This window comes from Hypanus sabinus, chromosome 9 (assembly GCF_030144855.1).
Source record: "Hypanus sabinus isolate sHypSab1 chromosome 9, sHypSab1.hap1, whole genome shotgun sequence".
NCBI lineage: Eukaryota > Metazoa > Chordata > Chondrichthyes > Myliobatiformes > Dasyatidae > Hypanus > Hypanus sabinus.
In genome coordinates, this window is record NC_082714.1 from 122254328 (window position 1) to 122281764 (window position 27437).

Here is a 27437-nt window from a genome sequence, read left to right on the forward strand (position 1 = left end):
GTTTACAAAAATATCTTCTGTGGCTTACATCCTTTAAGCCATGAATTATGCCATTTCCCCAGTATCTACTCAGCAAGAAAAAATCTTCTATCTGCATTCCCCATGTTTTTTTTAACCTGAAATTCCTTTAATATAATTGGACGTATATGACTATATTCACATTAGCTGCTTTTCCAAATTATACTTTTGTAATGAAATTTGCTCTTCGTCTGAGTTTCTCCAGCATTTTTTAATGTTGCTTTGGATTTCCAGCATCTGCAGATTTTCTTGTGTGTATTATGAAGTTCGACTCTTTTCCCTTGTCCTGTTGAAAAATGTAAAGATTTTGTTAACCAATTTGATCTGTGTTTTATTTGATAAAGGAGCATGTTTTTCATGAAGTGGTTTTCATTTCTGAGCCAAGGCGGTAACCTGTTCACTGGGAAATTATTGGTCTTTTTTTTTGTTTTAAAGCTGAATGGCTTTATGTATAATACAAGCAGTTCAAAATTTCACACTTCCTATATGAAGAGTAAGAGTGAGATCTTATCAGAGAGAAGTACTTAAAGAAGTAGTTATCTCAAGAACTGGACCTTCGAGTTGTGGGGTTAAAATGACTTGCTCAAGACCAGGAGACACGGTGAGCACCCCCATCTCGCTGATGAACAACTGGGCTTTTTTGGCAGCAAGAGCAGGCAACCAAGAAAAGTATACCTGTGATCCCAGACCCAAAGATAAGTGTTTACTTCTGACTATAGATATCTGGCCCCTCCTAGGAATTTCAATGGATAGCTTTCATGGCATTTAGCTTGCAGTGGATTAAATAGGAAAGTGTTTTATATTACATTCAAGCAGGACTTTATCCTCCTGCTTTTCTACTTGAGGCCCACAGTTTCATCAGTGTTTGTGTGCTTTCATTTTTCATTGCACCAATGTCAATTATGCTTGAGAGAGGGAAGGCAGCAGTGCTGATAAAGGGTCTTCACCCAAAGCATCAACTTCCTACTTCCCTCTATAGATGCTGCCTGACCTGCTGAGATCGTCCAGCGTTGTGTGTTGCTTAAGTATGCATGATATACTTTTGGACATCATTGCCCCATACCCAACTGCATTCATGTTTGGAACAGCATGCTTGTGAAAAACATGGAATCAATTCCCCGTTCCAATTGTGCTTATGTATGCATGGTATTTTCTGAATGATTTTGCATAACACAAAAAGACCAGGCATTACTAATTAATTTGCAAATAACTTAAGGCAAATTAGGGTTAATAAATCCCTCAGACCTTGTATGAGGCTTGTGCAGAAATCAGAGGGACCCTGGCCAAGGTATATAACATGTTCTTAACCATGGGTGAGGTGCTAGAGAACTGGAAGATAACTAATGTTGTCCCATTGTTCAAAAAATACTTTCAGGATAAACCAGGAAGTTATAGACCAGTGAGTCTGACATCAATAGTTTGTAAATTATTGGAAGGTATTCGAATGGACAGGTTATGTAAGTATTTGTATAGAGAAAGCCTAATTAAGGAGAGTCAATATGGCTTTGTGCATGATAGTTCATGTCTAACCCGTCTTACAGAATTTTTCGAGGAGGTTGCCAGGTATGTTGAGGAAAGAAAGGCAGTAGATGTTATATACATGGATTTTAGCAAGGCCTTTGTCAAGGTCTTGTCTGGGAGACTGGGCAAGAAGGTTCGTTGGCTTGGCATTTAGGATAAGACAAAACTGGATTTAACATTGGCTTCACAGGAGAAGCCAGACACTGGCAGTAGATGGCAGCCTCTCTGACTGGAGGTCTGTGACTAGTCTGCAGAACTTGGTGCTAGATTTGTTTTTGTTTGTCATCTGTATCAATGATTTGAGTGATAATGCGGTAAACTAGATCAGCAAATTTGTGAGTAACAAGAGGATTGGGGGTGTAGTGGACAGTGAGGACTGATCCCAATTGTGGGAACTGAACTAGTTGTAAAAATGGGGTGAGAAATGGCTGATGGAATTTAATGGGATAAGATGGGCATATTGATGCTGCCTGACTTGCTGAGTTCCTCATATTTTGTGTGTGTTACCACAGACCAGGTGCTATTCGTGAGCTGTTTCTTCGGCCAAAATACCATGTGACCTCTTTAATAGGGGCTGGCAAGCAGCTTTAGTGACATTCAGCTCCTTTCAACCTGCTAGAGATCTGTTTCTATCTTTTGATTCAGTTACTCTGTAAGGATAATGTTCCTTTCTAAACTCAGATCAAGCTTCTGCTCAAGGTACACAGTGGCCAGGTCCTAGATTCTTGTTATCAAAAGAAACTGTCAGAAATGCCTTCCTTTGTATGGAATGAACATATTATAAATAATAATTGTAGTCATTTCATAATGACAAGTGACTAAGGCCTAAAAGTTATCTGGCCCATAATCATGGTTCACAGTGTGACAATCAAAATACTTTAGGAAAGTTCTACTATATATTAGGTAGAAGAATACAACTTGCTCAACTTCTGCCCACTAAGACCCACTATTAAAAGGTTATGTAAGTCATGAGCCTTGGTTCATGTCATGGGTATAATGGAATCTCATGGAGGACTGAGGCTTTAGATGAGGAATCAGAATTTAAAGAATCAGGTTATTGGGAATGAATAGCATTGATAAATGGCTGTTGGTAGTTGGCAAGGGTTGGCTTGGTGATCTTAGCTATTAACGGTGATCAGATTAATGGGACATTGCCAAGCTAGCGATCAGTGGAAGGGAAGAAATAGAAATCAGCCTTTATAACATGGCTAGTTGTAGGGAGTCACTCAGCAACGGTCATATTGTGAAGGGTGCAGATACAAGTCGAGGGGTTGTGTAAGTCATGTTTGAGATTTTGCAGCATTGTAGAACCTCTAACCAGCGATTGGAGAGGTACAGGCACCTGGGCCAACAATCGGGGGCATTGCAATGAGTTGAGAATACAGTAAGGCTGAAGGAGAGGAAGGGACAGTGATGTTGGAGGATCTGGAGAAGAGCTTGTAGTGGGGGAGATTCCCAATATCAGAACATGCCAGCAGATTTCCTCAAAGACACAAAATTAAACCTCAGATGTCTTGCTTCTACATGAGTAGGCCACATTATCCCTAAGCCAAACAAATCATATAATCTATAAACTTACCCTTCACAGTTGATGCTACTGTGCATGTTTGACCATATGGAACTCACTGTGAGGCAGGCACTCTTTCACGTTGCAGTAAACTTGTTTCATGTAGTACTGATAAATGGTATGCTACATAATAAAAATCCGGGCCCTATTAATTGTGGAAGTAGATTTGAGAGCTTCTGGAAAGCACTGCACAGTAATATTGGCATACAACTTAAGAAGATGGAATGCAAAGTGAGAAATTTTGCTTTCAAGTAAAAAGGCAGACCTGGTTTTCAGGATTTATTAGAACTATGGATGGGGAGTTAAACTGAAAATTAGTAAGGAAGATCTTGAGATTATTTGTTTTAGTATAGGAAATCAAAATAAGAATACTGAATCTACAACTTAGATCTGACCGAATCAGCAAATACTTTGTCACTCGGTGGTAGGTGTTATCTGATACACCCCCCTCAATGTGGTGTGCCAATTGAAGTTATTAATCTTTTTCTGGATAGGAATATCAAGATACTTATTGCAAGAGCAGACCAACCATGATCAATGAATGGACAGCTGTATGAAGCTAGATGGCTCCACAGTTCCCTATAAGTTGCGTGAGTGCATGTCCACGCAGTTGCTAAAATGCTCCTGCGCACGTAGCCTTTGTTGTGTGCAGCTAGAATTGGACACAGCTAGAAAATATTTACAAAACACAAAAGATTTTCTCTGTTTTACTAGATTTCATTATACCTTCAATTAATAAATATAATAAAAGTATGTGATATTTCTATTTTCATTTGTGATATTCATAGTATGAATATTACCAACAAGTCATTTAAAGTTCCACATAGTTTTCATGCCATGAAAGAATATCCTACTCGGAGCAATAGTAGGTCCATGCAGCTGTAAAAAAATCTGAGGGAATATTGCTCTGGGCAAGGCATTATGCTGTTAAAGTGAACATAAGCCACCTTTATCATTTAGCACTGATTGAAGGTTTGACTCTTCACATCTCATTCACTTATAGGTTTAACTTTTCAAATGACAAAATACTTTATCTATGATAATGAATTTAATGCAGCTTTTTACCAAATTGGAGCTTTCAAACTAGTTGCGTCCACTTGTAAATCAATCAAGGCCACACCTCTAATTAAAGTCCGTAGAGTGTATTTCACACAGGTTGCAATATGTACGTAACTGGCCTAATTTATATTCTCTAAAGAAGGTCCTGCTTTATTGGCCATGTGGACAAGATGAGGAAATGTTCCCATTTAGGTATTCTGGCATTCTCATAATGGATTAATTGTTGAATAAACTTTTCTTAGGCTTCCAGCTGAGTACAGGCATCGATTCGATGACAAGCTCTGCCATCTTCATTGGGGTGGCAGAATTTGTCATTGAAATGTTGGTTATAATTGATACTTGTACCTGGCTGGAAGCCCGAGAAAAGTTTATTTGTCATGTACGACGGGAAAGCACTGGATTAATTGTTGTTGGGATAATTGATAAAGAAAGTTATTATCTTTTATAGAAATCAACCAAATTTTGATATGAGGGCCAACCAAATTAAGTTGCACCAGTGAAACTGAGTTTTTTTTACAGAAACTCCATGGGACTTCTTCAAAAGGCTGGAGCACTTTAATAAGGTATGTAGAGAAGATTTGATTCCTGACAAAGAAGTAGGACAAACGTTTTATTAATGTATCATAGAATGATTTTGAGCATTCACCTGAGATGTGATTACATTCAGGGGACATAATTTGTGGTAACATTTGGGATTGGAAGCAGAAATAGTTTACTTGAGGTGAAAGAAAGGAAACAGCAGCTTTAACTCAGGGAGTCCCTGTCTGTAGCACCCAGACAGAAGTAAGCCTGCAGTGTGAAAAAACAACAAAAATTAAATTTTCATGTCTGCAAAATACAGTGCACTCTTTTATAACTGGACATATCAAATTTGTTATGATAGCAAAGTAAGCTCTATGGCAACTGTTGTAATGCTCTGGAGCTGGCTGCTCGGGCAGGATGGGGAAAGCCGTTTTGTTTGTTATTTCTGGCAGGGTTTGCTGGCTTACCGTGCTCTTATTCTGCCGGGGGACCTTTGAGAGCATTCCTTTCCATACCAGAAACTCTGCCAATCTGGCAAGTTAGAACACCACTCCCACACCTCCCCACAACACCCTCCCCATCCTGTTTTCAGCTGTTTGCCTCTAAATAATCTGATCACCTAAAAACAGAGCATTTGCAGTGGTAAAAGTTAATGGAAAAAATTAAACACGCATGGCAGGTTGTTGTATTGGTTTAACAAGGCTTCCCTCCCTATAAACAGCTCCTGTATACTGCTGTGCACAGCTATCTGCTGTACTGATTATTCACTACTGTAGTGCCAAAATTTCAAACTTTTGATCATTTTCTTCAACTAAAAGTAAAAATAGTGAGGGCTTGGTTTACAGGTTGTCCTCAGCTTTTGACACTCAGCAGTTTTGTGTTTTATTCCTTAATGAAATCCACATTGGAGTTTCTATTTAGTGAGTGCTGATTCTTATAATATACTTGCCAAAAAGGAAAGGGTTCTGTTGTGATGACTGGAGAACACTAAATAGCAACCAAGGGGATTACATTTCTACCCAGTTCACAATCTGTCAAATGCATCGTGAATGATAAGTTAATGCTTTCACTGAGACTTCCCATAGCCCATAATTCTCACATAGTTGCTCCTGAATTTACTATGAGTCACAGCTGAATGGAATTTTTGTATCCAAAAGGTAACAAGCTTATCTAAGTTGCTGTTTATTCAGAGGCTGATGTTCTTTGCTTTTGGGTGTGCATTTTCCAAATCTTTACAAAGATATCAACATTTGACATGGACGGATGTTTATATGTGACAACGAAAAGGCTCAACAGGCAGCTGCACAGAAACCTAAAGTTCTGATTTTTTTTTCGGTCTTGCAAAAGCAGGAACTAGATGATTTCTTTATCACCAAAATGGTGCATCTTCTCAATAAAATGAAACTTTGATTTTCTTTTTGGGCTGTCAGAGTGGCTCACAGGAAACAGGAAGTCTGCATTTTGTTGAATCACACCTTTTAATGCAACTAACCAGTTTGCTCAAATTATTACACAATTCAAAACAAAAAAGATGCAAAGTGAAAAGCAAAAAAAAAGGTGTATGCTGAAAACTGCATACTCTGTTTTTATATATATAGAATGTCGAAAGTTGCAGCCTATTAATACCAAGCTACGCTTTGAGTGAGAACACTGCCTAGTAATAGTAGTCAGATTACAGGAGTTGACCAACATGGAGGGTAACAAGACATCATATCTTGTTTGCAAAATGTTCAAGGAGCATATTGAACACTCCTGACTCAGTGGTGATCATTTTAATCTTTGATCCTGTCTTAGAATATCTCATTGATAAGAGGGTACAATGCGAAATCCCCTTCCAATTTGCTGCTGAAATGAATAAATGGGAAATGACGGGCACTGCACACGCAAATTCCAAATATGCAGCTCTTTCAGACATGTTCTCATGCCAGGAGTACTTCATTTGAAGATTTATCTGAAGAATGTTGCTCAGAGTTTACTTAAGTATCATGAGAGTGTGCACAATGCTGTCTGTGTGCTCAGTTTATTGAACTGGTGGATTTGGAGGTTCTGCACGTGTGTGTAAGCACTCGTGTAGAACCGTCTACTGCATTTGGCAGCCAAAACCACAGACAGGCAGATCTGAGGTCGGTAGGTACACTACAGCTGCACTTTTACCTTAAAGCAACAATACAATTCTGGAGTCATTCAGTTCATTCGTTTGATAAGATGCATCAGTGACAGAATTAGCTTAAAGGCATGCGGCCAACCTTTTGTCGTTGAAACTGGAATTGGAATAAATCTCAGCTGGCCAAGAATATAGATAATATTTCCACTGTGAATCACTTGTGACAGAAAGGTAAACTTTCCTTTATATGCACCTTTGAAAATGTATGTCTTTATAGTGACTTGTAGCCTATCAAAATCCAGTCAAAGGCAAGGGCTTTTTACAGAGAGCGGATGACAACAGGCAAGTTGTTCAGTGATAGTTGTGTTTGCACTGTCAGCATTTTGCTCTGGTACTGGAAAATTCTCAAACCACAGCAACTGACGCACAGTAACAAATGTCGCAGAGTACCTGAAAACATGCAGACACCACCCACGTGTCCAGCATTGCTGTGTGCTTTCAGTCAAATAGCAACATAGCCACAATATGTTCAGGGACAGGGAATATTAAAAGAGAAATGAACAGGGCCTGATATTTGCTGGCTGATGGAAACATAGCCAGGGTTGTATGGAGTGTTGCCATGACAGCTTCTGGGAAGCCTGTACATAGGAGCTCTAATGTGCATAAAGACAATGTTTTTATCCTTTTCTCCCCTTTTCCCAGAGATACTACAAGCCATGTCTCAAGAGTGAGAAACAAAACCATAGGGAACAATGGCACACAATCTGACAGACTATGATTGCCCGTAGACGGTGGGTTGAGGTTGCAGCCAATTCTGGAGGTAACACTGAAGGAAAGGAACTTGCCTGCTAAACCTTGCTGTGCTGTCTACCGCCATCCGCTGGGTTTCCTGTCAAACCCTGCCCACGGCCGTTAAATCTGAAACTCTGAGACAAAGCAGTCTTAATGGCAAGTTATTATTACTGGATTGCTTCTTGGAAGCTGGTCTCCCAACACCTTCCCACCTCCCTCGAAACATTATTTGTGGTGGCTTGAGTCTGGCTTTCATCATTTTAATTATGTAACTGCTGAACATTTAGGAAGTGATGGAAATCAACGTTGCTTCATTATAATTCGCAAATAATGTTGTGTTGACAGAAATTAGACTTTCGTACAGGGGTCTCAATCATACAGGGGTCTAAAGCTGTGTAACTTTGTTGTCTCATTATACGCAGTAGTGATCAGGTAAGTGGATTATAGTAGGTAATGTGTGCATTATTATGCTTGAAGGAAAAGTACATATAGGCAGTTGGAGACATAATTATGTTGCAAGCAAAACTGATCGGAATAAACACCATCATCTTTCAAAAAAGAATAGACTTCCTGGATCTTAAGGTCAAATGAGGCTAATAAATTGATTTGTATCAATTGGATTGAAAAGTCTGAAGGGACTTTCCTGCTGACTTTTGTAAGTTATGGAATTATGAATCAATATTTTTGGGGATAAGCTGGTGTCTAAATATAACTTATTCTAAATATCATGAATGAATGAAAGTTGATGTGATTGGAATCAGTTGTCAACCAGTTATAATGCTAAAGCAAATTTATTTTTAATAAGCTGTAATTGTAAACAAGATTGTACATTGGACTCCATTTTCTCCCTTCATGTGACTGAATCCCAATGAAATTACTCAGAAAGATAGCACAAAAATAAATTCTCAAGCTGACAATTTTAATGTCTAAGAAAATATCCTGAAGGTGCAACCAATCTTATGTCCAAAAGCATTTGCTTTACTTTGACTTTGGCCCAATCCAGTTTATAGGCTTATATATAATATGGATTGTTACAGCTCACAAATATGGAATGCAGAATGGCATTTGCAGTTCATAGATTTGAACTTGAGGTAATTTCTGGTTCTACATTTATATATTAAGTATAATCTAGTCAGTATGATAGTGTTAATGAACAAGCATGATAGCATTGGCAGTTATTTATGAGATTTATTAAATTTGGAACAGTTTTGTTTTGAAAGGCAACGATCTCTGTCTAAGTTACACCATGTGGCTGAGTTTTGTGTCCTGCAGCACCACACCGAGTAAAGAAATTCCTCTTCTTCATTTTCTCTCTGATTACTGTCAATGGCAGTATGCTAGTGAAAGCTTTTATGAACACAAATAGCTCTTAGGCTATAGTTTATTTTCCAACAACTTTTTTGTACGTTAACTTAATTACTTTTCTGCTGTTATCTCCTAAAAGTGGTTGAATTTGCAGCATGTGATAGGTTGAAATCTCTATAATCTGTAGCAAAAACAAAATTCTGTGGTTCATAGACTGTGGGTCGAGAGAAAGTCAGTCTGACCATAGGAGAGAAGTAGTTATTTAAATCGTATATAATGGGATCTGCCTTAATTTTAATACCTTTTTATTTTGACCATGGCAGCCAGGTTTCCTGGGATTTGGATTTCCCAGGCCTAACAAATTTACAGATAACCTCTTGCCCATGACAACATGATCATTGAGCCAACTTCTTCCTTCACAAACACCATCTGCTCCCTTTGCCCTATCATGACCTTGCCTGCACACACAAATCCTGGTCATTACTATTCTACTCAAAGGCCACCTTCCCTTTAAATGAACTGGCTCCTGTTGGGGAATCCCATATAGAGAGGCTTAGCAGGTAAATTCTGCAGGACATGCAGGAAAAATGTGTTTTCAGGTTTTCTCAAGTTTTCTACAGACTCTTCAACATAACTTGACTCCAGTCTAAAGAGCAGGTTAATGCCTCCCTGTAAAATCCAAAATGTCTTGAGCTTTTCATGGCTTTGTCAATCATGCCTACAAGTTCATGGAATTATGAGGTAGAAACTCTTCAGTTAGACATGCTGAGTATGTAATATGCTGTTCTCAGATGTATTGATTTCAGCAGAAGCGTATTTCAGAGTACAGTAGCATACACATGCTATTGAACAGTTAGCACATGATTGACAATTTTCATGCACTCCCCATATTTGACCCCTAATTCCTCTCTGTTCACTCACACCTTAAAATGCTTTACAATTCAATTTATAACTTTTTTTTTGCTAAAATAAATAAAGTAATATCTGGTAATTTTTGGGATTGGATTCCATGCTATAAAATTTTAACCTGGTTGGCCAGGGAGCTCAAATTTCTTGGAAGTGCCTACAGTCTACTTATATTTATTTGATAGATTGAATTACAAGTTGCAGTTATTGCTATAAAGGAAATATTTTAAACTAATGAATCGTGTGCAATTGCTTGACATATAGAAAGAGTTTAAAATGGGTATCAGATTCAACATCCAACTATTAAGTGTTACTGATTACAGTGGGGGAGGGATTCATGTGTAATATCTCATAGTATTCATACTGAAAACTTTCAACTGACAAAGGTACTTTTTGCTGTTAACGTTAACATATCTCCTCTTAGTTTCATTTTACTCAGGAAACTATTACTGTCTCTTAAACAGTGCAAGAAAGCCCTCATTCTCACTCACTGGAGAAAATTGAAACAGGGCCTGTCTTCAAAGTCTAAAGAATTCTTAATGTCTATGCTGCTTAAAAATGTCATTGTATTAAATCTTAAAACTTAAAGATTTTTTAATATATATTTTTCTGGGCTTATAGTTATCATTCACTGTCAAAGTAAATTTTATGGTAGTCCAGGCATAATGAAAAATTTTCAACTAAGACAATGTGGATTTTCTTTAATGGAATGCTACTTCTTTAAAACTGGATAGTTCCTATATACGGCTTAGTTACGTGTGTATGAATATAATGAGACTAAGTTAAAGTAGCATAGTGGAATAAGTAAGGTACAGGAGGATGATAAACTGTGATAATGGTGTACCAAATGTAATACTGAAATGAATCTGTAATTCAGCTTCAGTAAATTCAGAATTAATGTGCATCTGCTACTATGTTGAGTATTTAGAGCTTGCTGCCAAGGATTTTTTTTTGTTCAAATTAGACTATTTCTTCATTGGACTTTCCAAATTTAAAAAAGGCAGAGAATCTGTTAGAATGTTGTTTCACCATGTCCAAAATAGTATTTAAGGAAGAAGAACAATGTTTTTCACAAATGAATTGGCTGTACAAAACATACAAGTAAGCTACTCGCAAAAGAAGAGCCAGTTAATGCAAGGGAGCAGAAAGAGTGACTTGGAGCTGAGGGAGGGTCTTGTCAGTGCAGCCTCATACACACTCATGAAACAGGAGTTTGTGAAACATATTTGACTAGAACTTCTATTGCATTTTGTGGTATCTTCCAATGAAACTAACATTTTTTTTTGTTTGAAAGATGATATTGAATATTTTCAGATTGTACTGCACCAATTAGACAAAAATTAAGCTAGACCCTTTGTGCTGTTAATGATGTTTCTGAGGCTGATGCGATTTCTGCATCAAGGAATCAAGGGCATGGGAGGTGAGGTTATTCCCCTCGCAGTGCCCTCCTTTTGAATAAGGTTAAACTTGGTTCACATTGTCCTGGGAATTTGGCATTTCGGAGTACCAAATTGAGAGCCTGTGCGGTACGTAAATTACCTTTTGGTAATCTTTTGGTTCCACTCCCATAATCAACACACCCTCCTGATCACTCTGTGACCTCCAGATTTCACTAATAAACCCTTCTCCCATCCTGATCTGCAGTTCTCTGACACAGCAATTTCCTCAACCCTGCTTACAATTTGCTGCTGACCCCAATTTCTTTTCTCCCACCCCTAGTTCCTGCCAAGTGATGTCCGGGCCATTGCTGAATTCCAATCCTGCACCAGGATCAACCTCCAGCTCCCTCCCACCTCCAGCTCCCACATGACTGAGCTAGCCTCCAGCCACTTCCCTCAATTTCCCAGCAATGGGCCAACTTCCAGCTCCTGTGATCTGTCAGCCAGTGGGCACTGTTGGGTCAAACCGTCTGGCCCCTACCCTGCCACATTTCACACCACTCACTCATACCCACCTGCCACTCCACCCAATCTCCATCCTTCCACCTCATCTCATACGTTAGACTTCTCTTACTCCAAATGGCACAAATCTAATCAGGCTTGTGTCTGCTAAACTCCTTAGCCTAACTTTGCAGTAGGGTACTAGACAGCACATGTTCAGCTATGAAAACAATCAATGTCTGATACCACAGAGACATTGATTGAGAATCCACGTGGAGATGATTGCAAGTGTGATCTAATGTGGATACACTCAAGGTTTGCATGATCAGAACCAAAATAAATGGCACTGGTTTACCCAGTTTATCAGCAAATATCCAGAATACTTTATTTACTTATCACTTATATGCTTCACATTGGCCTTCCTGCCCAAACACACTATGACATTTTCCATTTGGTGAATCCCATGTAACTTTAGCTGTCCCTTATTTGTAGTCTTCTCTAGACTAGATGTCAACATATTGTTTCCATGAATCAGACCTTAGCCTCCTATGTCTCCCATTATTCTCTGTTCCTTATTCAGCGGCAGTCTTCACTCAACATGTCATACACACCCTGGAAGTGCCTCCATAAACTCCTCCAGTTTACTATGTTTCATGATCTATTTTTCTGCTGGCTGAAGGACTTTGCCATTTTGGCATTGTAAGGTAAGTTGCGGTTAATTCCAGAAACACTTGCAGCAGATTCCTGAAATTAAACAGAAGTAAATGAATAAAAGCAAATTGTGCTTTGATATTTATTTACTGGGGCTAAAGGTGACTTCAAGCAGGATATGAGTCAATTTCAATGGACCGCCTTTGCTCATTCATCTAGTCATCACTCTTGAGCCGCTAAATGTTTTGTCCAAGTAAATATGTTATACACAGAGGACTTTTTGTACATAGCAGATTTCTCCATGTATCCCAATTTGTTGTTTTCAGCATCAGGTAAGGTGGTAACCAAGTTAGGAATTGGTATGTGTCAGTGCAGCCAGTCTTTCACATCGCTTGTAATCATCTGAGTGTGTTTGCTTCATTTTCATCCCTTTTTCAGTTCAAGTTCATGGCAGTACAACATTATCATAAATTTCCACAGCTGTGAAAAATGGCCACAATAAATAATTTATGAATTGTCAAACGGCAGGGAATTACACTTATGAAAATTTGCATCGATTTTGTGAATTGGAAGGAAGGCTAAGAGATCAAAGCCTGCAAAGTTTGCGCCTAGTCACTCCAGTGGAATACCCTATCCATTTTGAGGGTGCACCTGAGGATCTGGGAGCGGGTCAATAGTTTGATGTGAACCAGCGCCGTTGTGCAAATTGGCATGGTTTGTCAGATTCAAAGTGAGTGGAAGTACATAGCAAAGGAGGAAAGCTGAGCAGAGTATCCCACATTATTCTTGTAGAATCTAGCTCGCCTTATCTATCTAATGATGGACTCAGCATTTTGGGACCTATTCCTCTTGATCGGCCAGTTTACTAATTGGATGGTCCACCAAACAGATCCTGAACACTGCATAAATTAATTAGTTTCCTGTCAGATTCGGGTGTGCCCAGCAGAGGCTTGAGTTTCATTGGCAGCAAGAAATCACCCACTTCTGCCAAATGAGGTGAGAGGCAATCTCACTGACTGCATTAATAATTGACAGACATTCATTGTAAGAGAATAAAATAAAGAAAGATGCAAAATAAACTGAAGAAAATCAGGACCTCAGCTGTGAAGTGCTAATGGTTACTCTCATTTTCACCTCTTTAGGGCTTAAAACTTGCTTTGGGTGTAAGTTGAGCAAAGCAACTTTTACCTTTTGGGTCCTGTTCCTGTTTTAATTTTACTCATTTCTTATAGAGCTGAGAGATTTCAAACTGAAAATCCTGGCTTAATGTCTGGCGACATTTTGTGCTTCATATTAACTCTGGACATATGGTTTTGCTCAGCAATTTGCTTATGGAATTGGTGGGAGTGTGCCAGCAAACCCACAGCAAATCAGCACCAGACTTAACTGCTGTCTAATTAAGTTCACAATTCTCTGGAATAACGTGTCAATAATTAATTCACAACAGCAAATAATCAGGTAACGCTCAACTCAAGTATTATAAGACTGTGGTTTCGCAGAAATGTTGTACATGTTCAGTAAGTAAATCAATCAGAGAAAAATCAAATGGTTGAAAGCTGGGAATGTTGTTGGTGCCATGGGGATGTGTCCAGGATTGAAAATAGGATGGTAAACAGCTGCAGTGGGAATAGATATTCCAATGAGGGGGTGGAGAGCCAGGGACAGCTGAATGGAATCAGTTAAATTATTAGTTCTAAATTTATTATGTTTTGAACAGAGTAGATATGGTGAGACTATTTTCTTTGGCTAGAAGGCTCAGATAGGAAGGTGTAAACTTAAAATTAAATTTAGGTCAAGTTGAAATGAAATCAGGAATCACCTTCTCCACATAAATGTGGAAAACATTAGGAATTCACTTTGCAATAAAAAAATTATTGATGCTCTATGTATTGAAAATTTTCTTAGCCGAGCAACAAATTTTTATTTAGTTATAAAGGTATGTCGATCATATGTGGATAAAAATCAACCATGCTTAAATTGTGCTACTGGCTTGACAACATGAATGGCCAAGTTTTAATCCCTCCAGTACTATAAATATTTTAACCTGGATGAATGCTTTTTACAGTTTTAAGTCTATTCTATTCACTTGGACTTCTTCAATGTGTTGATAAAAGTAGCTGGCTGAAGCTTGCAAGAAGTCAAAGAGTTGCCTTCTATCTGGTCTATTTCCAATCAGCTGGTAATTAGTCTGGCTATTTTTAGTTTCTATTTCTTCCAAAGCCTGTTGTAAACATACTACCACTATTGATATGTCAGCTCAGTGTCAAATGCGGCTTAGTTGGTAGGCAATTCTTTTATATATTTGTAGTTTCTCAATTCAAAACCCAGTACTCAGGACTGAACACATTTGACAGGCCTAAATGCCAGAACAGCATTGAAGAGACTGTCAGATATGCAATCCTTTGAATGGGAATTTAACCCTTGCCTCGTGGTCATAAATCCCGCGTCTTATTTAGAAGAGGACCAATAGATTTATTCCTAGTATCCTAGCTAGCATTTATTTGTCTATGACTTACAGTCTCAATATATCCCAAGGTGCTTTACTGTCAATTAAATGCATTTAAATTAGTCACTACTCTGTTGCCATAATTGAGACACAACAAGCTCTCTCAAGCAGGAATATAATAACAGCCAGATAGCATACCATTTCTTGTCTTCACCTCTTTAAAACTGAATCATAGGATACAGTTCTCATGTATTTCTTCGCCCATCTAAAGAAGTTGACAAGGCCTTGATTTATTATCTCATTAGTCTTAACAGTACTGTATTCCCTTACAGCTTCACTGGGTTCTTGCCTAGTTTATTTAGTCAACTGACTGGTCTGGAAATTGAACCCACAAATTTATGCCTTGGAATTAACACACCTAGCATTCTCTTTCTGCATTGGCTATGAAACAAACCTGAAAGAAAATTCACTTAAATATTAGCTTTGGCACCAATGCATGTACTTTACTGGGACAGCTTTACTGGATCTGGTGCTCATTACTATTGTATTGAGGGTACAGCTGTCCATTCTTTCCTGCTGTTTCTTGAGCAGCACTTTTTGGAGACCTAATGCTGTCCCATTGCAGAAAGCTTATAGATTTGGAACTATTTGTAATCAAATGTAATTGGTAGGAATTACAAGGATGTCCCTTTAGAACAGAGATGAAGAGGAACATTTTTAGCCAGGGGTTGGTGAATCTGTGGAATTCACTGCCACAGAAGGCTGAGGAGACCAAGCCATTAGGTATATTTTAAATGGAAGTTAATAGGTTCTTGATTAGTAAGAATATAAAACGTTACAGAAAGAAAGTAGGAGAATGGAGTTGAGAGGGATATTATACTCTCTCAGCCATAATTGAATGGAAGAGCAGGATCAATAGGCCAAATGGCTTTAATATGCTCCTATGTCTTATGGTCTTATAGACTTCTGAAATTCCCTCCATGTATTGCCCTAGAAACTTGTTCCCCTCCATCACTTCATCAATCCCCACTGCCCCCATCTTTTTGGAATCAATAGGAAGTATAAACATGGCAGAAGTGAGCACTGCCCAAATTTTCAATCTCTCTGTTCAAAATTTGCCTGAATCATACCCTTCATAAAATAAAACATAGCTTCCAAGAGAAGGAGTAGTTAACAATGGACAATGGTGCTTTGATAAATGGCAAATGGTTCCATCCAGTTAATCTCACTGGCTCAGTATTTCTTTATAAAATTGTGCACCACTGCAAAATTTACTTCTTTTAGCACAAGTAACTAACTCACTCAGATTTGGCAAACTTTTTAACTTTTGGAGAAGAGATTCAATAGTGTAAGCTTGTCTTTGTCTTGAATGGGTATAAAGCTGCTCTGAAGAGTAAGTGGTGCGGCTAATTCTTGGCTGTAGTCACTTCCGAAATTTAAAAAAAAATCAGGAAGTGTCATTAACCACACCATCTTTTGTTTATGTTGAGGACAGAAAACTTTTCTTTGCAAGTAGAGAGGTTTCTCCTGTCCACAAGTAAACTGCAAGCAGAAGATGTGAACATTTCCCAAATTCCCCAATCTGCTAGCAGATAGTGTTCAAGAGTACTGTACCTTTCAACTGAAACACCTTTTTGGAACAAAGTATATGGACATCACTTAGCACTTGTGCAAACACCAGGGTTTTGACTGGGAACTGAGTAGCATAGCATTTCTGACATATTTTGACTGTAAAATTCCATAATGGTGCCTTACAATACAACATGGCTTTGAATTCCTTGATGAATTCTTATGTATATAAGGAGTATGGAATGAGCTACCAGATGAAGTGGTAAATGCAAGCTCATTTTTAACATTTAAGAAAAACTTGGACTGGAACATGGATGAGAGGTGTATGGAGGGTCATGGTCCAGGTGCAGGTCAGTGGGACTAGGCAGAAAAATGGTTCGGCACAGCCAAGAAGGGCCAAAAGGCCTGTTTCTGTGCTGTAATGTTCTATGGTTCTATGTATGGTTCTTTTCTTCCTTGAAGTCCATTCTCCCTCTTCCTTGAAGTCATGTACAAACCATTGTTAGAGTGGGTGGTGGCACCAGTGATGCTCCAGTGATCAGCTCAGAGCTCTGCAAAGAGCCAAAACTATGATGACCCCTGTATTGATATTCCGACCCCAGATGGGAAGTAAAAAATAACTTCCATAATGCTTCTTATTATAAACATAGCTGCCAAGGACAGCTCTTTGTAGGCTGTGGAGTCAGCCTAGTATTCGACCCTTCCAGTGGGTCCTTCTTTGGTATGCCAATATACTGTCAAAATGGTTAGTATCTAAATAACCTGAGGCATTTAACAAAGCAAAATCACTTCACCTCTGGCAAACAAATGTGCAACTGAATGAGAGGCCCTTCACCTTCACTGTCTTGTCTTCCTGAAATCAAGAGGAAACCAGTCAAGATGTTATTTCAAACTGCAAAGAAGCTTTAAGTGAAAGAATGAGATCAGAAAGTTGAAATGGGAAGGAGAACCATATAGTGAGAGATCCAAATTGTTAAGTAATATTGAGATGGCAAATTAACAGGCTTTCAGAGAGAAAGAAGAATGCATAACTCTGCCTCCTCCTCATTCATTACCTAGGGATGTCAACACTCTACCATGAGCAGGAAACACAGCTGCACAGGAGACACTCTAAACTACGCTGCTGTATACTGTAACTCTCTGTAAAGTTAGACTGATGCAAAAATGTAAACAAAAACATTGCAACAGTGGTTGAAACGGTTGTTAGTCATGTTGCTAAGCAATATAATACCACTCTTTGGCTCCCTGTGCTGCAGAGAATGAAAGGCTGCATTAATGGCAAGTATTTGTCATATGACCCTCATTACTGTTCATCTGAAAGCTATTTCAGGAAAGAGCGACTGACTTTCTCTCCAATCAGCCAAATTGCCGGTGTATGATCATAAAATTCGAATAAGCCAATGTGACACATTAACACTTTGTGGTTTTCCTTTCTCATGCTGTCTGATGCTGCTGTTTTTGAAATGTAATGTAACACTTGTAGTAACTTGTTTTAGTTATACTAAGAAGTCTGTGAAACTGAGTTGTAAATCAAGTATCGTAAAAAGATTTAAGGGGTGCACATGAGTGAACACAAATAGACATATGTATGCACGTACACAAATGCACACTCTCCTCTAAACAGAGTACAGTATTATTTAAAAGGATTGAGGAGGACATCTGCAACTACTTTATCAGCTTGAAGTATTTATTTCATATTTTTGTTCCAAATGCAGGCTTATTCAAGTACTGTTGTACTGATTTCAGGAAACAAAACATCAGATTTACATCTGTGTTTGATGACTTAATCATCAGAAACAAATAGTAAGCTATTGAAGATGATTTAAGATGTAATTGGAATTAGAATAACAAACACTAAAAAATCAATGAAAGATTGCCACACAAAAACGAGACGGGGTGTAGAAGAAACTTTTTTGCACAGCAAGTCACTACCACAGCTGATGTACAGTAAATTGTATCATTTTAAAGGAAAACTAAATAAGCATATAAAGGAGACAAGATTGGAGGGTTGTGTTGATACACTCAGTGGCCACTTTATTAGGCAGATCTACTCGTTATTGCAAATATCTCATCAACCAATCAGGTATCTGTAATTTAATGCATAAAAGCATGCAGATGTGGTCAAGAGTTCAGCTGTTGTTCAGCCCAAACATCACAATGGGGGAAGATATGTAATCTAAGTGACTTTGACTATGGAACGATTGTTGGTGCCAGACAGGGTGATCTGAGTATCAGAAACTACCGAACTCCTGGGATTTTTACACACAACATTCTCTAAAGTTTTACAAAAACACCCTGTGGGCAAAAATGTCTTGTTAATGAGGTCAGAGGAGAAAGGCCAGACTGGTTCAAGCTGACAGGAATGCAATAATAACTCAAATAACTACTAAACTTTACAACAATGTTATACAGAAGAGCATCTCTGAACGCACAACATGTTGAGCCATGAAATGGATGGTTTATAGCTGCATGACCATGAACCTACACTCAATGGCCTCTTTGCATACATCATATATCATAATGCTCTTCATTGATTACAGCTCTGCACTCAACACTATCACCCCCTCAAAATGACTCAATATGCTTCAAGACCCAGACCTCCATACCTTCTTGTGCAACTAGATCTTCAATTTCCTCACTTGCAGACCCCAATCAATTTGCGTTGGCAACAACATCTCCTCCATAATCTCTATCACTACAGGAGTACCACAAAGCTGTGTGCTTAGCCCCCTACTCTACTCACGTTATACTTTTAACTGTGAGGCTAAGTACAGCTCCGGTGTCATATTTAGATTTGCTGTTGATTTCTCTGTTGTTTGCCGAATCAAAGGCACTGATGAATCAGCATATAGGAGGGAGACTGAAAATCTGGCTGAGTGGTGCAACAATAACAATCTCTCACTCACTGTTAGCAAGATCAAGGAACGGACTGTTGACTTCAGGAGAAGGAAACCCGAGATTCATGAGCCAGTCCTCAATAGAAGATCAGAGGTGGAGAAGGTCAGCAATCCTAAGTTCATCAACATTATCATTTCAGAGGAGTTGTCCTGGGTCTAGCATGTATAGCAACTGCCACTACAAACAGGGGAGAACATACCAAATGGTTACATTACAGTCTGATATAGAAACACCAATGCCCTTGAATGGAAAATCCTGCAAAAAGTAATGGACACAGCCCAGTCCATTACAGGTAAAGCCCACCCCTAATGAGCACACCTACACAAAATACTGTCACAGGAAAGCAGTATCCACCATCATGGACCTCACTATCTAGACAATGCTCTCTTCTTACTACTGCCATCAGGATGGAAGTACAGGAGCCTCAGGTCCCACACCACTAGGTTCAAGAATAGTTATTATCCCTCAACCAGAGTGGATAACTTCAATCAACTTTATTCACCCAACACTGAACTGCTTCCACAATCTGTGAACTCACGTTGAAGGACTCTATACCCCATTTTCTCATTTTGTACTACTTATTTATTTTTTTTTAAATTTTGTATTTGTATAGTTTGTTGCCTTTTGCACATTGGTTGTTTGTCCGTCTTTGTTACTTGTGTTTTCTCAGGGATTCTATTGTGTTTCTTTGTAGTTATTGTGAATGCCTGCAGGAGAATAAATCATAGGGCAGTACTGTACATGGTAATGCATATGTACTTTTGCCAATAGTCTTACTTTGAACCATATTAGATACGGAAGGTATAGTAGATTCTCATGGGGAAAATAAGACTTGTAAAGCATACATTTTAGGCTGGACTGGTTGGGATGAATGGTCTGTTTGTGTTCTGTATGTTCTAGGCAATGCTTGTGCATTTGATACATACGTTTTGTATCATATATACAAATTAGGCAAATCATTTACCTCACAGAATTAAATAGGGCAGTCTGAGATGCAGTAAACAGTATGATTCTATGAAGACAACAGCTGTGATGGAACAAATGGCCTTTTCTCACTTCACACTTACATTTTTATTACAGGTAGAAAAAAAGTATTTAACATACTTTTTCTTCTGTTTTACCGAACTGTGTTAATAAATATGGAGATAAATTTTGTTGTCTGCAATTGGCCGCACATAGTCTTCCAAACTCCGATTTCAAGAACCTTCTCTCATTATTTTGTAGGACACTATGTCATAATTGCAAAGCAGTGTAAGTGCTTTTGTTGCTTTATTTGCTTTTTTGCTTTATTTCTTTCTGGCATGCTATCTTCCTTCCTTGATCAATTGTGGTGAGTGTTGCTCAGGATTTATAATTGTTGTCTGACTTCTAAATAATTTTTTTAGCTTTAAAGAAGTAGATAATAGCCATTGGTTTTAGAATGTTGTGCATATGTGCAACGTCCTAAGTGTGCTACTTTATGGAAGTGAATGTTGAAAGATAACGAAAGACATCTGCAAGAAACTTGACACATTCCAGACAAAATGTCTGCGACGTATCAAGAAGATCTTCTGGCCTGAGAAAATCAAAAACCAAGACTTGCTTACATCTTGTAATGTGGAATCAATCTTAGTTTGTGTGAAAAGAAGACGATGGAGCTGGCTGGGCCATGTACTGAGAATACCAAGTGATCAACTAGCAAAAGTAGCACTAAGGTGGACCCCTCAGGGAAAGTGAAGTAGGGGCAGGCCCAAAGTGACGTGGCGAAGATCTGTGGAAGCAGAACTGAATGAAGTAGGCATGAACTGAGTAGCAGCGAGCAGCAGAGCGAAAGACCGGCAGAAATGGAAGACCCTTGTGGAGGCCCCATGTGCCACCTCGGCACTAAGGGTTCAGATGATAACGACAACGCATATGATATGAATTATTCTATTTGCTTAACAACTTAATCATTTTCAATGCTAGGTAAATAAGAAGGTTTTGATAGTGAGTGATAGGTGCTGGCTTTCTTTAGGTTTAAATTTAAAAATTCCCTTAATATGAAACTTTTCTTTTAATTAGAGATGTTCTCAGTTTCATCATTTTCTCTGTTCTTCAGCCAAATGGTCATTCTTTGTCAGCCTTGATAATAAATGCTGAGGTTTCAAGAACCAGAGTTGCATCAAGCCAAAACTAGTTCTCTCCTCATCCACATGCTTCATAGCACAAGCCACCAGATAGCAATCAGTGGTGAAAACGTTTTGCTTTTTAGCTTTGCTTCCTGAGCCTGGATGCACCAACCCAATTTTAAGGGTTATTCAGCACAGACATTGGATTGAATATATGCCTAGAAATTCAGTTACATAACGATTTTTTGTGTTATGTAATTGGAAATTAACTTTTTCCAGAATGAACTTCAATAATAACCATTTCCAGGAGATTTTGTGTCACTTTGGAAATTCAGTTGGGCAGTACTGGGCATGAGTCATCATTGCATCCCTGATGTGATTTCCACAACCGGTTGCAGAGAATAATACAATATCCCCAGCAATGCTTCTTTTAGGTATTGCGATGAAACCCCTTGGTCAGCAATTCCAGAACAATTCAAATTTTTCTATTGCAACATTGGACTGAATGCCCTATTGACTTACTTCACATCCTTTAGCATGTCCCTTCCCCACTATCAGACAATCTTCTATTAAGCTCACATCTGTTGAGTCCTAATGCTTAACCTCAAGCATTAGGGACAATGAACATTTGCAAATGCTTATCAGTGATCTGGAGTTTCATTGACACCCTCTACTGCACCCATCTAGAATTTAGAATTTATAGCCATTAATTATTGTCTATTTAGTACAAGGGTGATGTGTTTTGCCAAAAGAACACTCAAAAAGCTTAATTCAGTATATTATGAGAGGAGCCTGCTTCCTTTACTTCTCTGCAACCTTTAAGTTGCTGTTCCCTATTTTCAGGTTGGTAAATACAAGTGAAACTTTCTAGTTTAGAACTTCTTTTAGCTAAAGAAATAATATAAATATATTGTTCCAAACCTCAGCACAAAAAAAAACAAATATTAAGCCTTCCAGCCTCTTAAGACAATGGGGTTGTTGTTGCCAGCAGAATTCCATAAGAAAGATGTAAGAATAGTGTTCCTATGGCACAGCAGGTGTATGCAGTAGCAAGAACTCAGTAGAGGGTGCTGCCATGGCATTGCTTGCCCAGAATCAAACTGAATAGAATATTGACATTTAAAACCATTGTGGTGGTGAATGATGATGAAATATTAATAGAAAGACTACTGCTGGGTCTGAACCCAATTTAAATTATCTGTGGGAATTTTAGTTTCAGTTCCTAATTTAAGCAAATTTTATAGGCAACAAAGATATGAAGATCTTCAATTTAACTGTGAAACAAAAAAACTCAAAAATTTGAACCAGATACCAGTGTCAATTTTCAAAATGGTTTGCACTGCTGTCCGGCCTGTGGTTGCTCTAGGAGAGAACATATGACTGACAGATGAAAATATTCAACCCTTGAATAGATTCTCAAAACAATTTCACCACTAGAGCAACCAAAAGAAAACTATTTACATACCCTTAAAGCCTCTGCTTCTCAACTGCTTGAGTGGGATGCTGCATGAAAAGATAGGAAACTGAGATGGAGAGTGGGGATTTTGGGAAGAAAGGTAGAATGGAACAGAAACTGGACTGGCCGACTTTATTAGGTACATCACCTAAGCAAAAGGATACCTGTGATCGGGCAATGGGAACTGAGAGCCATGATCAGACCAGATGGACCCTAGAGGGGTAATAATTAGGAGACTAGGGCTGAATCAAAGGGCTGCAATACCATATTCTCGAAGCATGGCAAACAATTTTCATTAACTGAGAGTGACGTCTTTATGATGATTTCCCATGATGACCCTTTGTAACACTGTTTTCATTGTGATGTGCTCTTTGGGAAACTGTGTGTTACTAACACAAGTCATAAACCTTGGCTTTTTGATTTAATTTCTTCCACTGAACAAAAGCGGCTCAGTGCATTGTAGATGACATTACGTGTTCAACATACAACAAGGAGGTAGTATTGGCATTAGGGTAAATAGAGCCAGGAAGTATCCAATCCATTGGATAGCATTTCACCAGAAAATATGTGCAGACACGACAAAATGCTCCTGAAATTGCTCACTTAGTGGAATTAGAGCCTACGAAACAGGCCTAAGTAAATTTCCTCTACTCCAGTTTCCAGGTAATTATTCCCTTGAGAAAGAAGGGAAAACAGTTTGCTTGCTCTCCTTTCTTTGCAACCCCAGCCAAAGAGGTGATTACTGTTCTTTGATTAATTGTTCCTCCTTAAGGGTTGAGTATGTAGCTTTTACTTTATTAAGGTAGGCAAAATCATTCTCTTGGCCCAAAATGTAACAAACCAAATGATGAAATCGTGTTAACTGGATCCAAATGGATTTCTAGATTTGCATGATTTCTTAAAGCCTGCATTACATTCAAATTTAATGATAGTGATGCAAATGCAGGAGTGATAATATTTCATTGTTTGTAAATATTTAAATAACGAGGGATGAAGTATTTTAATTTTTTTGCTTATTCATGAACATTGAACTTAATTGGTTTTCTACAACAAGCTGGCTCAGGCATGAAATGTATTTCAGTCTCAGGTTCTTTGGTTCATTTTAGTATCATATCTGACAAAGTTCTGGTTTATCAATTTTATATCAAACAGAGAAGGAACACTGTAATCAACTACTTAACACTGTCCAAGTTTTCAATCCTTTTGTTTGTTGCAGTTGACAGCAGTTAAAGATTAGAAGCTTTATATCTGAAAAATATGTTGATGATCTACCTGGGAGATATTGTTGTAGCAATTACAGCAGAACAGAGTCTACATCTAAGCCAACCATTAATTACTAAACGAAGCAGGCTGAATATTTATAGAATAGTTCTGGCAATCTGTAGCCACAGAAGTGGAAAGTTCCTAAAATTAAAACAGCATTTTAAAAGTTAGTGCAGTCGGTCATTGTAGTGAAGGGTAAGTCCTTATCTAACATCTTGTTTTGGATTATGCATGCTTGCATCACAAATCTATACTGATTTTTTTTTAAAGTTTAGGCAGAATCTATCTACATCAGATAAGAGACTGATAAGCAAAAGATCCCTTTCCCCAACCAACAGTACAGGAAGTCTCATGTCAAGTTTTGACTTTCAGCATTATTGTACAATTTAAAGTAACTGGTGAAGCATTCAGATAAATTATGTATTTGCTAAAAACACCATGATGCTAAAAATAATTGATGTTGCTTTTAAATGCTGTTTACACTCTGTGAATGATTATGTGAAACTGTTGCCATTTTAAAATTCTCTGAGCCTTTGGGAAGCTATAGATGAGGAAATAAGTTGGAGAGCTTCATTGTTTTTAATTCACCACTTCTGTGATTTCACATGAGTTCTCTATTATTTTGCACAATCCCTGTCAAAATAATTTCATGCTTGATGCAGGACAACAGTAAGGAAATAGTAGCAACTGTTTTAAAATTCTGTCAGTGAAAATAAAGTTCCATCTGGTATTCTGTAAACCAGTATTTGGTGTAAAATTACAAGACCAGTTAGAAAAAACAAGAAGTGAACTTAAAAGGAGCCCTCTGCACTGCTACACTAAGTAAGGAGCCTTACCACAAAACTACCACATTAGGCCTCACATCAAGCGTGCTTGCTACAGCATGAAAGTTACTGTTTTCTCTAAAATAGGCTTATCCACAGTGAGGACCAAGAACCACTCATACCCCTTTAGTACTGGTATTCCAGCTTTGAATTTTACATGCACTGATATTTCATATCTTTTTCCCTGATATTATTATATGTTTGGAACCTGGGGTTCATAGAGGAAGAAAGTGTAAGAGCAAAGAAGTTATATTGAGCTTATATCAAAGGCTGATTAAACTATAACTGGATGCTGCTAGCAATTTGGCACACTTAACATCAGGGAAGATGTGAAAATGTCAGAAATGTTTTATTAAACTAGTTCCAGGGATGTGAAGTCTTAGCTTTAAGTTAGACTGAAGAAGCTGGTGGTGTTTGTCTGGGAGGAAAAAAAAACTGAGATGAAATTTTATGGTGGTGAACAAAGTCATGGCTGATTTTGATAGCGTATATAGTGGAAAGCTATTTCTGTTAGTGAGTTGCTGGCAAATTGTGCTGTTTAGTTGAGAAAATAAAGGTATTTTTTCAGTAATTACACATTCTCTCTGTGCTTCTCTGATCATTATTATTAAGGGGTAGATCCTTATAAGAAAATGGTTAAGGTCAGTGTTACAAATTTAAAGTTATAACCAATAGACTGAAAGAAGCTGTGAGGTAAAATATTTTTTATGCCAAGTGTATTTATTTATAATCTGAAACTCACTGGCTATAGGGATTGAGGAAACAGTCATTTGGGCTCTAAAAAGGGAATTTGATTGGTTAGTAAGAGGATAACATACAGCATTATGGGAAAACAACAGGTCTTTAGGATTAATGGGATTGCTAGGAGTTGACACATACTTGACTGGCTTCCTTCTATACTGTACAACTCTGTAATTCTTGGTGCAACTTAATATGCAAATATATGGGATCACAAATTTAAAATTTGTGTGGGAGCATTGAGAATATAATCTATTCACATGACCTACAAAGACAAACAAGGCCTCTGTGTTTTTGTGTAGTGAACCATTAAAACATGCTTTGGAGTCACTATCCTGTATTACTTCTGAGCTTCATATTTTCATAAAACACATCATACGCCATTTTCTCTGATTCGAAATAGATATAGTTTTTTAGGAAAGTGTATCACTATCATTTATTTCCATCTCCAGATCGCTGTTGAGAGCAAAAGAAATTATAGAACATGTATTGGATGAAATAAAAACTAACTTCTACTCTAACACCATGAGATAAATTTCCTATCATTCAAATGTCTGTGTACCTTCCAGGACAAGAGGAAGAGCAATGCTAAACAAGCTTTTGACCTGATGCATTGACAATTCCTTTTCTCCAACAGATGAGGTTCGACCCATTGAGTTCTTTCAGCAGATTGTTTGTTGCTATAATGTCATGTTCAGGTGTAAAATTTGCCAAAGCAACATATTTACTCATTCCAATTTTTCATTACTGAGAGAAATCAGCTATTTAAAGGGTCAAAATCCTGAAGTTCAAAAGCATTTCCATTTATAAGACAATTTGCCATGTGCCATGATCATGTGTAAGAGAGTAGGTTATAAGGAAATAAATGAGAGGATTGGAGTAAGGAGACACCCTGAGAGGCAGCAGAAACAAGGAGATATGCAATGTATGAGCAGGTATGGTGGCTCATATATCATGATTTGTTGAGGTAGAGTTTGTGAAGAGATACTGAAAGGGTTAACATATGAGGAGTATTTGATGGCTCCTTACAAGCTGGAGCTTAGAAGAATGAGGGGAGAATCTCTTTGAAACCTAGCAAATATTGAAAGGCCTAGAGCAGACTTGAAGAGCATGCTTCAAATAGAGCCACAGCAAGTTTAGGACTATTTATAGTACTTTAGATAATGAAGATATATTGCAGAAAGAAACAGAGTGGATGACAAAACTGAAGCTGTACAGATATTCAGACTAAGACAAGCTCCCCTCATGCAGTCACTGATAAACTCATGATTTTACTGCTGGATTCATTGCTTTACAAGAAATACACAGTAATCAAGAAAAAAAGTAGTGTTTGTACAGCTTAATCTCATCAGCAGAAAATTGTGAACAACTGGTGCAAATAACTATAATTAGCTATAATGTTTTTGCATAGGATTTGACAATTGCATTTTGCTACTGTAGGGCTGATATAAATGACATGTTTGCTTGAATTTCAAATGATAAACTCACTTCTAAGGAAGGAGTTTTTGTTTGTTTTTGTTTAGAAATGATGCATGTGAATACTTACCCAAGTGAGCGATTGTTGCATCAGATTAGTCGGAGTGACATTGCAAACTTAGAAAAGAAGTGCCATAGGAGCAAAAATACATTGTTTTTTTGTTACTGTGTATACAAAATGTTTGCTAAATTACTAACAGAATGGTGTGAGCAATGTATCTCAAACCTGTTCCATCAATACAATGTTCAAAATGCATTGCTTACAATTTTTATTCAACCTTTTCTCTTTCAATCCTCACCTTTCAATTAACACATACCTTTTCATTTCTTCTCTCTCCCTTCCCATATAGTGGTT

The 27437-nt window shown here is 38.0% G+C and overlaps 1 protein-coding gene across 2 annotated transcripts in view; it reads left to right on the forward strand.

Annotated features, from left to right (window-relative positions):
- Positions 1-27437, forward strand: part of nfatc2a (nuclear factor of activated T cells 2a) — a 133207-nt gene that overhangs the window by 96651 nt on the left and 9119 nt on the right. Inside the window, exon 10 of one of the 2 annotated variants that reach the window (XM_059980486.1) lies at positions 4685-4728. The exons of the other annotated variant lie outside the window; for it this stretch is intronic. Coding sequence (XP_059836469.1) covers positions 4685-4728 — 44 coding nt within the window. The remainder of the gene's footprint in view (positions 1-4684; positions 4729-27437) is intronic. 2 annotated transcript variants of the gene reach the window in all.